General features: G+C 39.3%; 1 protein-coding gene across 2 annotated transcripts in view; it reads right to left on the bottom strand.

Annotated features, from left to right (window-relative positions):
• Positions 1–16,808, bottom strand: part of LOC306882813 (CUB and sushi domain-containing protein 1-like) — a gene marked incomplete at its 3' end in the record, with an annotated part of 412,841 nt that overhangs the window by 338,809 nt on the left and 57,224 nt on the right. For both annotated transcript variants that reach the window (XM_079437723.1, XM_079437724.1), the window contains exon 2: positions 5,180–5,292. In XM_079437723.1, coding sequence (XP_079293849.1) covers positions 5,180–5,292 — 113 coding nt within the window. The remainder of the gene's footprint in view (positions 1–5,179; positions 5,293–16,808) is intronic.

Raw genomic sequence — 16,808 nt, 5'->3', positions numbered from 1 at the left:
ACATTCATAAATGTAAATTTTCTAAGAAAACTCCTTACTTTTTTGTTTTCAGGAAAGATTTTGATATGTATGTAAACTCGTTGAGTAACTAATAATTCTATTGCATGTAAGACTCTCTTATGGTGTAAGTCTTATAAGATAACTTAGTTCAAGTTCAAGTTCATTTTATTTGTATAGCACATATACAACAGCCAACAGATGATACCACATACACAGAAAAACAGATCAGACAAAATTTAATATAACCCGATAAAAAAAATAATAATAATAATAATAAAAATAAAATAAAAAATTATAATTAAATAAAAAAGGCCATATCACAGTAGTCAATACACTAAGGAAAACAAATACATTTTTAGCAGGGACTTAAAAACAGACAGTGAAGGGGCCATTCTAATCTCTAGAGGCAGGGCATTCCAAAGTCGGGGCCCTGCCACTGCAAATGCACGCTCACCTCTATGCTTAAACCTAACGTGAGGGACTACCAACAAAGTCTGGTCACAGGATCGTAGGCTTCTGGACGGAGTGTAGAGATGAAGAAGCTCAGAGAGGTAGACAGGGGCTAAGTTGTGAAGGGATTTATATACAAAGAGTAAAATTTTAAAATCTATTCTCTGACAAACCGGCAACCAGTGTAAGGATTTAAGAACCGGGGTGATGTGTTCATGTTTACGACACTTTAAAAGAAGTCTGGCCGCAGCATTCTGAACAAGCTGAAGACGTGCAATCTGACCCTTAGATATACTGCAGTATAAAGAATTGCAGTAATCTAGACGAGATGTAACAAAAGCGTGAACAGCCATTTCTAGAGTTTTAGGAGTGAGAAAATGTTTCATTTTAGACAGTAAGCGAAGCTGATAGAAACTGGATCCGATAACAGAGGAGATATGCTTATCAAATTTTAAATGCTGGTCAACAAGAACTCCTAGGTTCCGAACCCGTGACTTAGTATGCGTTGGATTATTGTTTGTAACCCTCATTGTTTGTTTTATTGTTCTCTCTTTGTCTTTGTAATTGTTGTTTTGTTATTGCATAATAAAAAATAAAAAAAACATCCATGATGCGAATCTTCCATTCCATCACATCCCAAAGGTGCTCTATTGGATTGAGATCTGGTGACTGTGGAGACCATTTGAGTAAAGTGAACTCATTGTCTTGTTCAAGGAACCAGTCTGAGATGATTTGAGCTTTGTTACATGATGCGTTATCCTGCTGGAAGTAGCCATCAGGAGATGGGTACACTTTAGTCATAAAGGGATGGACATGGTCAGCAACAATACTCAGGTAGGCTGTGGCGTTTAAACGATGCTCAATTGGTACTAAGGGGCCCAAAGTGTGCCAAGAATATATCCCCCACACCATTACACCACCACCACCAGCCTGAACCGTTGAGACAAGGCAGTATGGATCCATGCTTTCATGTTCTTTACGCCAAATTCTGACCATCTGAATGTCGCAGCAGAAATCGAGGCTCATCAGACCAGGCAACGTTTTTCCAATCTTCTATTGTCCAATTTTGGTGAGCCTGTGCGAATTGTAGCCTCCGTTTCCTGTTCTTAGCTGACAGGAGCGGCACCCGGTGTGGTCTTCTGCTGCTGTAGCCCAACTGCTTCAGGGTTCAATGTGTTGTGCGTTCAGAGATGGTATTCTGCATACCTTGGTTGTAACGAGTAGTTATTTGAGTTACTGTTGCCTTTCTATCATCTCTAACCAGTCTGCCCATTCTCCTCTGACATCAACAAGGCATTATCATTCACACAACTGCCGCTCACTGGATATTTTCACTTTTTCGGACCATTCTCTGTAAACCATAGAGATGGTTTAAATCCCAGTGAAAATCCCAGTAGATCAGCAGTTTTTGAAATACTCAACCGCTCCCAAAGGTCGCAAAACTCTGGACTTTTGGTAGTACCTAGGATAGCAAAGTCCACTAAAGGAGGTAGAGCTTTTTCACATTTGGCTCCTAAACTCTGGAATAGCCTTCCTGATAATGTTCGGGGTTCAGACACACTCTATCTGTTTAAATCTATTAAAGACACATCTCTTTAGCCAAGCATTCACATAATGCATCTTATAATCTTGTACTGCAGTTATATCTGATCAAATGTACATTATTATTATTCTTTAGCTTGGGTTGAACAAATCATTTGTACTTAGATGGAAAAGCAGCTACGCTAATTATGTCTCTATTTGTTTCTCTGTTTCTGATTAATATCCCGTGGTAACTAGGAATTACAGAAGCTTCAGTCTGGATCCATCCCTTAAATGATCTGAGATGACCGAACACCTGAGAAAAGATAATGCCAACCCCTCATAGGACCTCAGAGGATGCCAACGCTCAGACAACATACAGAATTACCAAATTTTGCCACAAGTTAAATATATTAAGGTTCTGCAATATATAAATATATTGTGGAAACTTAATTTCCTGTAGAGCTGCTTTGCAACGATTTGTATCGTAAAAAGCGCTATACAAATAAACTTGAACTTGAACTCAGACCAGCCCGTCTGGCACCAACAACCATTCCACATTCAAAGTCACTTAAATCCCATTTCTTCCTCATTCTGATGCTCGGTTTGAACTTCAGCAAGTCGTCTTCACCACATCTAGATGCGTAAATGCATTGAGTTGCTGCCATGTGATTGGCTGATTAGCAATTTGTGTTACCAAGCAATTGAACAGGTGTACCTAATAAAGTGGCCAGTGAATATATATATATATAGATATGTACACTCAATAAAAACACATAAATATGTGTATGTATGTATGTATGTATGTGTATGTATATATATATATATATATATATATATATATATATATATATATATATATATATATTAGTTTGCATATGTGTTTTTATTGAGTGTCATTTTTTATTCAATTTTATTCAGAGACCCAAAATGAGCAAAATATGCATTTTGGTGTGCAAAATGCATATAAACATCAGTTCTGTTATGAGAACTCTCAGAGGGATTGGCGTGGTAATGTACATGACAATGTTAATGTATTTGGTCTTGGCAGAATAGATCTGCTACACTGCTGCTGCTGCTGCTGCGTCAGAGCAAGTACCGAGACTTGCTACTGTCAGTACATCCCCAACATGCTGCTGTGAGCATGTAAGAAATACTGCTGCTGCAAATAAAGCTTACATGAAATAACCCACATATAGCATACACAAATCACCTCGTAGCAGATCTATACAGGTGGAGCTGGGGAAGGTGGAGGGTTTCTGAAGCACACTGAAAACTGCTACAGCAAGCACTAGTCATATATTTGTATGTTGAGCAGCGAGCTCATTGGCTACCAATACAGGAGAGAACCAATCAGCTGTGCCATGTGATAATGATGTCACTAGGTCAGACAGAGTTAGACCGCAGCATCTAGAGCTTCATGCCAGAACTCTGTATTTGTCACTCTCTATATCCGTGTAATATATATATTGTGAGGGACAAAATCCATGACGCAATGCAATACAATGAAGATTGAGAGATGTATGTAAATGTTCCTCAAAAGCCTGATTTGATATTCACATTTTAATATATGTCAAAAAAAAATTATCAGTGCATTGAAGGGCAACATATTTTAAACCTTTTAACCTCAAATCCCTTTTATTTGATTAAAAACATAAACTATCCTTCAGATGATGAAAGTCATGAAACAGATTATGTACAGGTTTTTCAACAAAGATTAGATCATGTTGATAATTTAGAGGCCTTAGAAAATCTGTGTATCAAATATGATACTGTAGGATTTACAGGGTTAACAATAGAACCTATCAAAGGACCAGAGGAGTGCATTTGTTAGTGGTGGCGTGAGTTTGCGAGACATAATTGAGGACAAATCTAAGAGTGGAGCAGAGAATAATACTTCACACTGGGAGAAACATTTTTGTCGCACAGCATGTACAAAGCACACATTGCCAACACATCTGCATTCCATAGCAGTGTCTCGGTGAAGACCATATGGTCAAAAAAGACAGTGTTTCAGGCACAGTGCTGACACCAAAAAATAGATAATGGTAAATGTGTGAGACGTTGTTTGTGCAGCCTTCCAGAGCTACTCATAGTTATCACCTAAAGAGGCTTCAGGCAAGTGCGACGTGAATGCTGACTGTCGTAGTTCATGTTAAAGATCAGGTTAAAAGAGAAATTATCATGGAAATAGGTCTCCTTATAAACTAGATAAATCGACCAGAATAGTGAAAAAACTGATCATTCATAAGCATAGGGTCATAAAGAGAAAGCTCTGGGTCAGAAAATATACAATACAAACTCGCATTTCCTGGTAAAATAACACAAATAGCTGTAGGTTTCAAAGACAAAATCAAATTACATTCACTTGAGTCTGGGGTGCCTCTTTTAATCCCGAAGGTAATCTAAAACGCTCATTGATGAGTTTGCAGGGTGAGTAAATCTAGTTTCCCTGAGCCTTACAATCAATCTAGGGAGGACTAGCAAACAAAATTAAACACTGCAAGACAAAGACAGTATTTTACCAAACCAGAGAGAGCAGCTCCTTAGAGTTGCTCCTTAGAGTCCACTACACTTAGACTTCAATCCAACCTAATAAAAAAATAAAATAAAATAAATAAAAACATGATTCATGCGCGATCTAGTCTCAGCCCCAGATGGCACCCTCACAGACCAGTCTGTTCAATGACTGTCTCATGCATATTGCACACAAAACTGGAGAGTGCTATCAGAAAACTGCACATTCTGCTTTGTTGAAATAATCAGTACATATCACATTCTAGCACATATAAATTCTAACTACAAGTACAGTGTTTTCTGTACAGCTAGTCACATATCTAATAATGTCCCTCCTCTAAATAGCTCATTTAAAAATCAAATTAAATAAATAAATAAAAACAAGCTTTGGGTGGTCACTTTAATGGTCAAACTTCCTCCTCCTCTCTAAGTGGACAGTTCTTGTCCAGAAAATGATGTGATAAGGACCAGATTTTATGCCGATAGTCAAAAGTCTGGCTATGCATGTGTGTGTGCCATCTGTTGGCAAAAATGCAGATGGCTAGACCAGAACTAAGCAAAAGCACCTGGGGCAAAAATCAAGGATGGTAGAAAACATTAAAATCACTGAGACTTATACACAGCATAAGTAATGACATTCAACGCACAATAATCATTGTAGGCTTGAATGGTAAAAAACAATGTTTCTTACCTTCAAAGATTGCTTTAAATCCTTGGGCACTCACTGCAAAATCCGTAGTAAACCACAGTGCCAAAATCGACCCCGAACTCACAATAGGTGATGGCAACATGAAGCCAGACAACCTGAAACGAAATGTATAAATGCAATGTAAGTGTTCATCATAATAGTATTAGAATTTGATCCACCATATAAATTATTTCACATAAAAAGAAACAGGTAATCATTTTCATTCATTCTTGCTCTTTTCTAAAGTATCACTGTTCTTTGTCACATTTTTAATGAGCAAAACCAAATCGTCTTGGTTGCCCTCTGGGAGCACAAGCGTACTTAGCTGCCCTATGACTCCACGTTACTGACTCACCTTTACTGACACCACCCTAGTGAATCAGATGACAATAACAAGCTGAAGATAAAACTGGGGTCCTCTGTAACAAAAGACCAGCCTCTGTGGCTCTCAAGTGAAGGATAAGACATGTTCTTCGATGAAAGCCAGGAGAAATAAATTGGTCCCATTCCTCAGAGATATCAGCTAAGTAGCAGCAGTTATCTAACTCTAACACATCAGCTAAAGTTCATGGAATTCTCTAAAGATGATTTGGTTTCACTTTATTTTGATGGTCCCTTTTGAAATTTCTGTTGACTATTAGTAAATATCTAATTTCCTAACTAGTAGTCATTTGCAAATATCAAGATTATCAAAATTCACTTAAAATTTGTATTGCTTAATGTCCTTTATTGATCTTCTATAGCAAAAATACAATGGTCATCTCAGTTGTTTAATTCAATTAACCAAATGTTTCTTGTAAAATTAAAAATAGACACGTATGAGCATCATGAGTACCATGTTGTAGGCACAAATTAATGTGAATAAATTTGCTCACATAATGCTCTTGGAAGAGTTCATATAGAGAGCTCTAACTTTAGGATTGTCGGACAACATTTACAAGAGATCATCAGAATTGTACTGAACAACATATCCTAGGGCATTTCTGGGAACAGTTACATGGTGGGGCCCTCTCTGACTGCCACAGTGAAGAGACACCTTTTAGAGGGCAAGAAGAAGACCCCAGTACCAGAACTGGAATGGAGAGGATTTTTCATAGGTCCACATGTAGTTTCTTGGAAACTGACTACCCCTCACCTGTCTTGAAACTCACTCCTAAAGTTTAGACTAGGACTGACATAAAAAAAAAAATCATTAGGACTTGTGGATAGCAACTGTGGTTGAAACAAATAGAGGCCTCGAATCTATATCTAATCTATAAAATCTATTCAATTCCATTTATATCTATGTAGGAAACGTTCAAATTTATGGAAACTACAGCACATCAACTTAATACTTATTTAGAATTATAAGTATTATTAATGGTAGTTACTCTTGTACAATATTTAACACAAATGCAACTGTTCATATACAATGCATGCATGCATGCATGATAGTTCAATCGTTTTCCATCATGTATAGACTCTATTTGTTCAGAACATTGCTGTGAAGGTTTAGGAAGTGAATAATGCACAGGTGAAACAGACACAAATAAATTCCACAGGGTGAAAGAAGGGTGGGCCACACTATGTTTACCACCTCTGAAATCAATAGCCAATCATAGTGGAATTATGAATCTCCTCATCGGAAAGGGATAAATGTCAGCCCATGAGGGAAGATACATTCACAGACACAAAACATTCTAGGTAATAACAAACATAACCACAATACAACCCTGTTGAAAAAAATTGTATGTGCTGGTTAGGTATGTTTTACAGCATGGCTGTTGATTTGTGCCGGTTTAAGCTGGTCATGTGCTGGTTCTAAGCTGATCCTGAGCAGGAGTTGCTTAGTTGCTTAGGACCAGCACATGACCAGCTAAGGACCTGCTTAAACCACCTCAAACCAGCAGCCATGCTTCAAAACATACCTAACCAGCATATGCAGTTTTAATTTATTATTATTTATTTTTTATTTTATCAAAAGGGAACAACATGAACACAACAACAGTGCCAGTAACAGGCTCTTACCAATGTCTCACAAAGACTTTAGACTTTACTTTGATCAGCAACTCCCCTCAATTTACTTCTTTTTTTACACTTGTTCTTTTCCTGATTTAGGGCCAGTTTTGAATGAATATGAAAGATGTTAATCTGTACAAAAATCCTGATAATCGAGCTGTCGTATTTACTGTGGCTGGGAGGGGACATGTTCGGTTCACTTAGGATAGTTTTGTCCTGGCCACAACATATTAACTTGTGGGAGCGTGATAATATGTCGTGTCCAGAGATTATTATGGAAGTGGTTTGATTGAGATTGAGCAAAAAAAAGAAACTAGTTCGCAAAAGTAGGTTTTTAACATATTTCTGAATAATTAATGAACGATTTGATTGACAGTAATAGTTCTGGAGGTTGCTAATTATGAGGAGATCTATGAAATGATATGCATATTGTGTGGATGTGTAAAACACCACGTAATTACAGAGCCAAAAAACGTGTTAGCGCCAACTAGTGGCCGATTTCTTTCAAAATTTTTACAGACCGAACATGCTTACCGAGTTTCTTTCCGATCGACATCCATTAAGCTTGTTTAATAGGTGCTTAAACCTGTTTGGCCAATGGACATGTTTTTTGAGATACGCGAATGTCCTCATAGACACTTGTGCCACTTCGGACAAAAACACTGCATACCAATACAAAAAAGTCGATCGGACCAACGGTTGCCTAGTTATAGCCATTTATATGTTTTTTCTTTCTTATAGCGCCCCCAAGTGGCAGAGCTGCGCAATATTTTTTATTTGACCAAAGATTGACCAAACATGTGTACCGAGTTTGGTGAAGATATCTCATTATGATATCTCATTATGAAGTTCCCTCATTATGCACATGATATGTGCATAACTGTACATACATCATTGTCTATATTATATATTGTGTTTTTTGCTATTTTGTACATTATCTATTTAGAATATTTGTTTATTATTCTTTGGCCATATTCATTATTTTAGGATCAATGGAAAAGCACAAACATAGGAAATGATGATCATTCACTGTAGTTCAGTAAAACTGAACTTGGACTACACACATCCAAACACAGGTTAAGAAAGCCAGGCAAAGACTGTACCATCTGCGTCAGCTGAGGAAATTCAGGGTCTCACCAGCAATCCTGAAAACTTTCTATTCAGGGACCATAGAAAGTGTATTGACTCAGTGCATCTCAGTGTGGTATGGAAACAGCTCCAATCAGGACTGCAAAGCACTACAGAGAGTTGTGCGCTTAGCTGAGCGCATCTCAGGGTCTGCTCTCCCCTCTCTGCAGGACATCTACCTCAAACGCTGCAAAAATAGAGCTGTTAAAATCTTCAAGGACTCAAATCACCCTGGTAACCGACTATTCACTTTGCTTCCATCTGGTAAGCGCTTCCGTAGCCTGAAGGCAAAAACTGAGAGACTTAGGAGGAGCTTCTTCCCCCAGGCCATCAGGCTCCTAAACTCTAACTCTGTGTCATAACATCACTTGACTCCATGTAAATATCACCATATCAATAAGCTATTCATAATTTTTCTCCATGTAAATATCATATATCAATAAGCTATTCATAATTTTTCTCTACCTCATATTGCTGCTATTTAAATACCCTGTACAACTTTTGCACATTCTTTTTGCACATTCCTCTTATTACTATTTAAGTCAACAACATACAGACCTGCACATTTATATTTATATTTTTTATCTTATCTTATCTTTTATTTTATTTTATTATTTTATTTTATTTTTTCTACTTTTCTTTTTCTTAATATTTGTATTCTATATAATTGCACTGTCCTTGGAGCGGACCTGACCTACATTTCACTGCTGGTTATACCCTGTATAATTGTGTATGTGACAAATAAAAACTCTTGAATCTTGAATCTTGAACATAGGACAAACCCGCAAATGGTTTTATTTTAAAGAACAGCTGCGGTGACAAATAAGACAATAATACCAAATAGCCCATCAGCGTGAACTGGGGTTTTATGTGTGGATAGTGGGAATTGAAAACCTTAATATTTAAACCTTAAAATTAACAATATTTTATTATTATTATTATTTTGCATATTGTCAGAGAGTCACAGTCACCGCCGTCAACCTCAATCACCTGGTCACAGTCACCGCCGTCATCAGCAATCACCAGATCCCAGTCACCTGAGTTTTGATCACCTGCACCTGCGGTCCCTCATCAGCACTCCTAAACTCCACACTCTCTCTGACACTCATCGTCCAGTCTACGGTTCACCATAACGAATGGTACCAGACTCTGTATGCACTTACCTGTGTTTACTTACCTCATATAATCTCCAGCGTATGTTCCAGGACTCCTGTCACTCCAGCGATTCCCCTTTGATTCTCCAGCATCGACTCCCGCTCTCCCGAGCACATGGATTTCACTTCCCTGTGAATGATAAGGATATCAGTTCTCGCACAGATCTCCAGATCAAGACAAATCTCAAGATACTCACCTGCTCCTCACTCTCCTCACTATCCACATTCAAGTCAATAAATATTCCATTATGTTACTTACCTGTTGTTTCCGGCTCTATTTGTGGCAGGAACTGGTCAACCCTCTACGTGCTTCGCTGCTACCAGCTCCTGCCCCTCCACCATCTGCCTTTGCCAGTCCGATGGCGTTACCGGCTGTCTATGCGGGTGATCCGGCTGGCTATGGCGGCTTTCTTCTGCAACTCTCCCTCTACATCGATATGCAACCACAGACAACGCTCCAAGGTAGCCTTTCTGATCACTCTTTTCTCAGATCGAGCATTGACTTGGGCTAAAGCCATATGGAACGTCGATACTGCCATAATAAATTCCTATGAAGCCTTTACCAATCATTTCAAGGAGGTGTTTGGAAGTGCTACCAGAGCGCTCTCCGTGGCGGACCAGTTACTGCGTCTGCGACAAGGCACTTCCTCTACCCACGAGTACACGGTGAGTACTCTCTAAACTGACCCTATCATTTCTAAACTTACTGTTCTGAATGTACAACTGCTCACCGCAATTCAATTCATTGCAGCCTCCGGCCTGGTCGACTCGGGCTCCTCGGGTAACTTCATCTCCCAAGACCTCTTAAATCGACTACATCTGCCCCGTCAACGGCATGTCGAGTCGAAACCATCAATGGAAAGCTGCTTGGACGTGGATATGTGAGGTTTGAGACTCCTCCTCTGAGACTTCGGATCGCTAACTTGTATGAGGAGATCACATTTCTGATACTGGAGGAGGCCACCGTGGATTTCATCCTGGGGCGCCCTTGACTCATCATCCATTCACCGGAAATTAGATGGGAGACAAGTGAGGTAATTCGCTGGAGTGAATTCTGTCACCAACACTGTCTTAAAGGAATTCCTTGTCCGCTTCATCACTCTTCTGCCACCCAGGTAACCTCCACACGGGTAGAGAGTCACGACCCTGAAACTACTCCCTCCATTCCATCTGATTACAGGGCATTCCAGGAGGTTTTCAGCAAGCAGGCAGCCACCCAATTACCACCTCATTGGCCATGGGACTGTGCAATCAATCTGCTGCCTGGATACAAACTCTCCAAGGCTAGAGTATATCCACTGTCCATCCTGGAGCGCAAGGCTATGGAGGAGTACATCCAGGAGGCTCTAAATCAAGGTTACATTTGTCCATCCGATTCTCCAACAGCATCAAGTTTCTTCTTCGTGGTTAAGAAGGACGGGGGCTTGAGGCCCTGTATTGATTATCGAGCACTGAATTCCCAAACTGTCACGCTCCCCTATCCACTTCCCTTGGTCCCCGCTGCTCTAGAGGAACTCTGTGGGGCCCGCATTTTCTCTAAGCAGGACCTGCGAAGTGCGTACAACCTCGTTCAGATCCGGGAAGGCGATTAATGGAAGACGGCATTCATTACTCCTTCCAGCCACTACAAGTACCTCGTTATGCCGTTCGACCTTGCCAAAGCCCCCTCCGTCTTCCAGGAATTAATGAACGAGATGTTCCGGAAGTTCCTCCACCACTTTGTGATAGTCTATATTGACGACATCCTCATTTACTCCCGGAACCTGGCCGACCATCGCCAACATGTCAGGCAGGTCCTCCAGAAGCTCCGGCAGTACCATCTCTATCTGAAGCTAGAGAAATGTGAATTCCACCTCCCCACCATGCAGTTCCTTGGCTACGTCATCAGTCAAGAGGGTATCCAGATGGACCAATGGAAGGTGAAAGCAGTCGTGGAATGGCCAACCCCTCAATCAGTTAAGGAGCTTCAAAGATTTCTAGGATTCGCCAACTTTTATCGTCGCTTCATCAAAGATTTCAGTTCGCTCACAGCCCCGCTCACCACCATGCTTTGCGGGAAGCCCAAGTCCCTGTCCTGGCATCCCAGTGCCCACAAAGCTTTTGAAGCACTCAAGACCACCTTCAGCACGGCCTCTATCCTTCGCCATCCTAATCCACATGTCCCATTCGTGGTAGAAGCGGACGCCTCCACCACGGGAGTCGGGGCCGTGCTGTCACAGCAGTTTGGTGAGCCTCCTAGCCTCCAGCCTTGCGAGAAGCTGAGTCTCTATATTGGTCCGTTCAAGATCTCCCTCACCAGATCAACATGAGCTGGATGAACCATCCATATATCTAGTTCACAACATCCTGGATTCGCGGCGATGGAGAGGCCGGCTGGAATATCTCGTGGACTGGGAGGGCTACGGGCTCGAGGAACAATCCTGGGTGGCCCGGGACGATATCCTTGATCCCATGCTGTTACAGGACTTCCATCGTACCCATCCAGATCGTCCCGCACCCAGAGGCCAGGTGTAAATATTATTATTATTAATGTATTTTAGTGCATATTTAAGCAATAAATGTTCATATATTTTCTCTGTAACATTTTATTTATACTTTTATATATAGGCTATGCACAAATTAAATGACTGGTTTTGTGGCTCAATCCTTTAAAAAGAACCAGGAATCATTGTACTATATTAGACCTACTGGTTTTAGATTTTTAGTAGGCTAGTTATTATAGTTATTATATCTTTAATAAATAAAAAAATATTAATCACAGAGACGGTCTCTTTTACTCATTAAAAGTGCTCACGTATATTGAACAGATTTACAGCTCTGAGTGATTTAATAATCAATAGTTATGCAGGTCTATATGGCTGCAATGATCGAGTGTTAATGAATGTAAATTCATCCCGTACACAGATTAGAACAGGCACACACAATGAGGGTGTGGATACATAAATAATTGGATTTTTAATATCTGATGTTATGTGGACACTTATTTAGCCTACTATAATGTAGGAACCTTTAAAAATGGTAAGAGAATCAATATAAGCTCAAATAATTTATTAAGATATAAACAAGGAAACATTGAGCTTGTCATGAAAACATTTTATTAGCACTTTATAACCTACAATTTTGTGACACATTGAGCAACGTAGGCTATAACTCATCTCTTTAAACAACAACAAAAAACAGTTGTGCTTTAAAAAGTAAATCAGCCGCTAATGTTCGTGTTTGTCCATTTCTAAAATACATCTAAATTATTCAAAATTATCGTCATTTGCGAATAAAATCCCAACTTAGTGCTGATCCATGGCCTGCCGATCCTCAAGGAAATATGAACACACGCTATTCAGCCTGAAGAACCAGGAGGTGCTGTCATCAAGAGTTTATTTGTAAACAATGACTTCATCTGACTAAAATTACCATGGTTACTAATCAGATAATAATTAAGATAGGCCTAAGATACTAGTTAGCACATAATATTTCTGTAATATGGTCAAATCAATTACTAAATCGTACACAAAGGAATGTGCATGCTCGAGTCTGCACCAATAAGATTTGCTGTGTTATAAACCAATGGAATTAGGTGTGGGTGGAGCAACGCGTGTTGCCCCGACCCAATCGTCCAGATTGCACTCTGGAGTACTAGGAAAATTTAGTTTTTTGTGCTTTAGCACCCCCGTTAGGCCGATTGGGCCGGTTCTTTGCACCTGAGTAGCGAGCCAGACTACTACCTTCTGACCATGCAGGTTATGCATAGTAAAACTAGGCGTTGTAAGCTCCATATATGGTGTTTTCTGGGAGGAGACAGGGTGGAGATACACATACGCACAATCTTCCCCTAACTGGTATTTATAAAAGGATTTTTGTGCATGTCCAGCGTACGCATGGTTTTATAAATCTGAAAATTTTTGTGCGCACGCAAAATCAAGCTTTTGTGCCTACGTACACTTTTAGGATGAAATCTACGGAGAGTTTTATAAATGAGACCCCTGGACTATTGTTCAGTGGTCCAAAGTCCTCTTTTCAGGTAAAAGTAAATTTTGCATTTAATTTGGATGTCAAGGTCTGGAGTCTAGAGGAAGATTTGAGAGGCACAGAATCCAAGCTGCTTGAAATCTAGTGTGAAGTCTCCAAAGTCAGTGATGATTTGGGGTGCCGTGACGTCTGCTGGTGTTGGTCCATTGTGTTTTATCAAGTCCAAAGTCAATGCAACTGTCTACCAGGAGATTTTGGAGCAATGTATGCTTCCATCTGCTGACAAGCTTTATGTAGATGCTGATTTCCTTAGTGTATTTCAATAGTGTAACTATTTTTGGTCTATGCAATGTCATTATCTTTCTGTGTTTGCCTACAATATAAAATCACTATATAACCACTATTGTAAAGCATCCTTTGAGGTCTGAAATAGAGGTTGACCGATTGATCGGCTGGGCTGATTTTTGGCATTTTTTTATTAATCAGCATTGGGCGATTGTGCTGCAAATTAGGCCGATTTATAGGCAGGAGCATCTGCAGGCAGCTAAGCGTTGTTGTGGAACGCTGTACCAGAGAATCTCACTCCCTCTAGCTGCGTGAGATGGAGCAGCTCACACTCTGCAACCGCACCTTGTTCACACACAGCTTCAGCTAATGATGGCAGGGGAAAAGAGACCGTTTCAAAAGCGTAACTATGTTTTTCCCTTCTAGAATTGATGCCGGAAAGTTATTATATTCATAAGTGCAACAAGTCATTTCTCATTTGCATGTGACAGTAGAAACGTGCAATTCAGACAAAACCTCTAGCCTGACTATAACATGCACGATAACTTTCCTTGTCCGTGGGTCCGACAATAGCCTCCACGATGTCATCGCTCATGGCCATTGCACTCTTAAGGAGTTATGAGCAGCAGGCTGTGAAATATATGTGAACTCTTTTATTTTTGTTATCGCTATGGCCCTTTCACTTATAGCAGTGTCCAGTGTTTCTCATACAATGAGTTATTTGTGGCGGCTCGTCATGAAATCAAAACTGACCGCCACAAATAGATTTTCCAAAAGTCTTATGCAGCAAGGGTGTATTTATATGAATGTATCTTTACTTGTATGTAAAAGAACCGACCATCTTCAGAAAAGCTTCAATATCATTTTCATTATGTATTTCCTGTAATGCCTGATAAAGTTAACCTCGTCACATTGCGTCATGCTGCTCGCATCCGGAGTAGAATTATCCTTTCCCAAGTCCAACTGTTAAGAATTAAGATACAAGTTATTGTTCAAGTGTAGTGTAAGTGAAATATTGTCCATAAAATATATTTCATAAGAAAATATGTCCACAGAGGTCTCAAATATAGATGTCCACAGTGGTCTCAAAGTCCCAAGTCCTGAAGTTATTGTATATCAAAGTTATATCAAATTTAAGTATGATTTCACAAAATAAGTTGCTGTAAGCTATCATGGCATGTTCCCAAAATTGCAACAAGGGTGCTCTAAAACACCAACTGGTATTATATTTAGCTATTTAGAATTTATTATAAAATATAATTTCTTTGCCTTTGAGGGTCACATCACCTGACAGCTGCCCCCCACTTTTAACCCATTTAGGCCTAAAACGCCTGCTAAAAAAGGCCTTTTTATGCCTAAGTACTTTTCTGTAAACCCCCTCCCAAAACCTAAGGTTTCCAGAAATATTTGTCCAAATTTGTCAACGCCTACTAAAATCTTAATTTCTCAGGCTCTATAGCAGATAAAAACATGGAATAAAAAGCATTTGAGAGCTTACTTCCTTGGCTTTCAACTTGACTGACTTGCTTGGCCATAATCTTTAACTGAATTTAAAAAAAAAATTCTATAAACAACAAAAACATCAAGAATATTTTGAAAATCAGTACAGATCCGTTTTTATTTCATACTTTTGAGGTACCAAAGAGACAAGTGAACATCACTGATACAAAGTTATAGAAAAAAAAACCAAAACAAAACCGAGGGTTACTTCTTCTTTACATAACAATTTCAATATTAATTTGTTAATTTTGTTTCTTGTATTTTTGGATGTTGCCTTTGATAAAAGCGTCAGAGAAACCATAGCACTAAGAAACCATAGTCATAACTTGGTGGTGAGTGTACAGATCAACAGAACAGTACAGTCTCAACTTTTACATTCAACTCAACACAACTCATCATTCATGGTCAAATGCTGCAGTAATGCTTTCCGAAGCACTGCATGTACAGTGGCACATTGCACTGTCTGCAGCCATTATTTCAAACTTTTGAGGTACCAAAGTGACAAGTGAACATCACTGATAAAACATTAGAGAAAAAAACAAAACAAAACAGAGGGTTACTTCTTTACATAACAATTTCAATATTAATTTGTTAATTTTGTTTCTTGTATTATTTGGATGTCGCCTTTTGATAAAAGCGTCAGAGAAACCATAGCACTAAGAAACCATATTCATAACTTGATGAAAAAGTTTCTTCTGCTCATCAGACATCATGAGCTATCATTTTCATTTCTATTTATGTATGTTTTATGTATTATCAGTCATCAGACATCACAATTATCATCATCCATCATAAGCTAGCATTGTCTATTGCATCCTATTTATTTTGTATTGTTGTTATCCATAATCATCAATTATTATCAATCATCATCTTTAGACATTTATTCATTTATTGTCATTAGTATCAGCATCAAATTATAACACACACACACACAGACACTCTCACACACACACTCACACAGACACATGTACACACACAGACACACACACACTCTCACACACAGACACACACTCACACAGACACACTCTCACACACACTCACACAGACACATGTACACACACAGACACACACACACTCTCACACACAGACACAGTATGGAAGCCAACGAAATCGCGCATATCCTCCTCGTCCTCTCGAAACATCGCTAAGATCCACTGCTCTCTAACTACGCGATCGGCTGGTACATCTAAATCATCATTTGAATCTGGTCCTGTGTCATCCTCCATAACTTCATCAATATCACTTCCTTCACTTGAGTCAGTCATGACGGATCGCTAGCACGGTGTTTAAAAATGTCGACCAAAACAGTAAAGACAGTAAAATAAAACTGTATGTGTAGGCTTATTTCGACCAATCACAAAGCATTTTACTAGTCACATGAGTTTTTAAAAAATCCCTAAGCATCTCTGTCACTCACCCTAAGAATATTTCGGCCAATTAAAGTGCATATAATTGGCCATGTGCCTTGAAAAAGACGACATCGCTCAAAATGACGCAGACGCGTTTGCCGGGCTTAATGGTGTCATTAGTGCCATTACAGATGCGTGATCCGGTCTTAAAGGTAAACACACACAGATGTGTGATCCGGTTTTAAAGGGTTA

Source organism: Barbus barbus (assembly GCF_936440315.1).
Source record: "Barbus barbus genome assembly, chromosome: 16".
In the NCBI taxonomy this organism is placed as follows: domain Eukaryota; kingdom Metazoa; phylum Chordata; class Actinopteri; order Cypriniformes; family Cyprinidae; genus Barbus; species Barbus barbus.
This window is presented reverse-complemented; position numbering and strand designations above follow the sequence as displayed.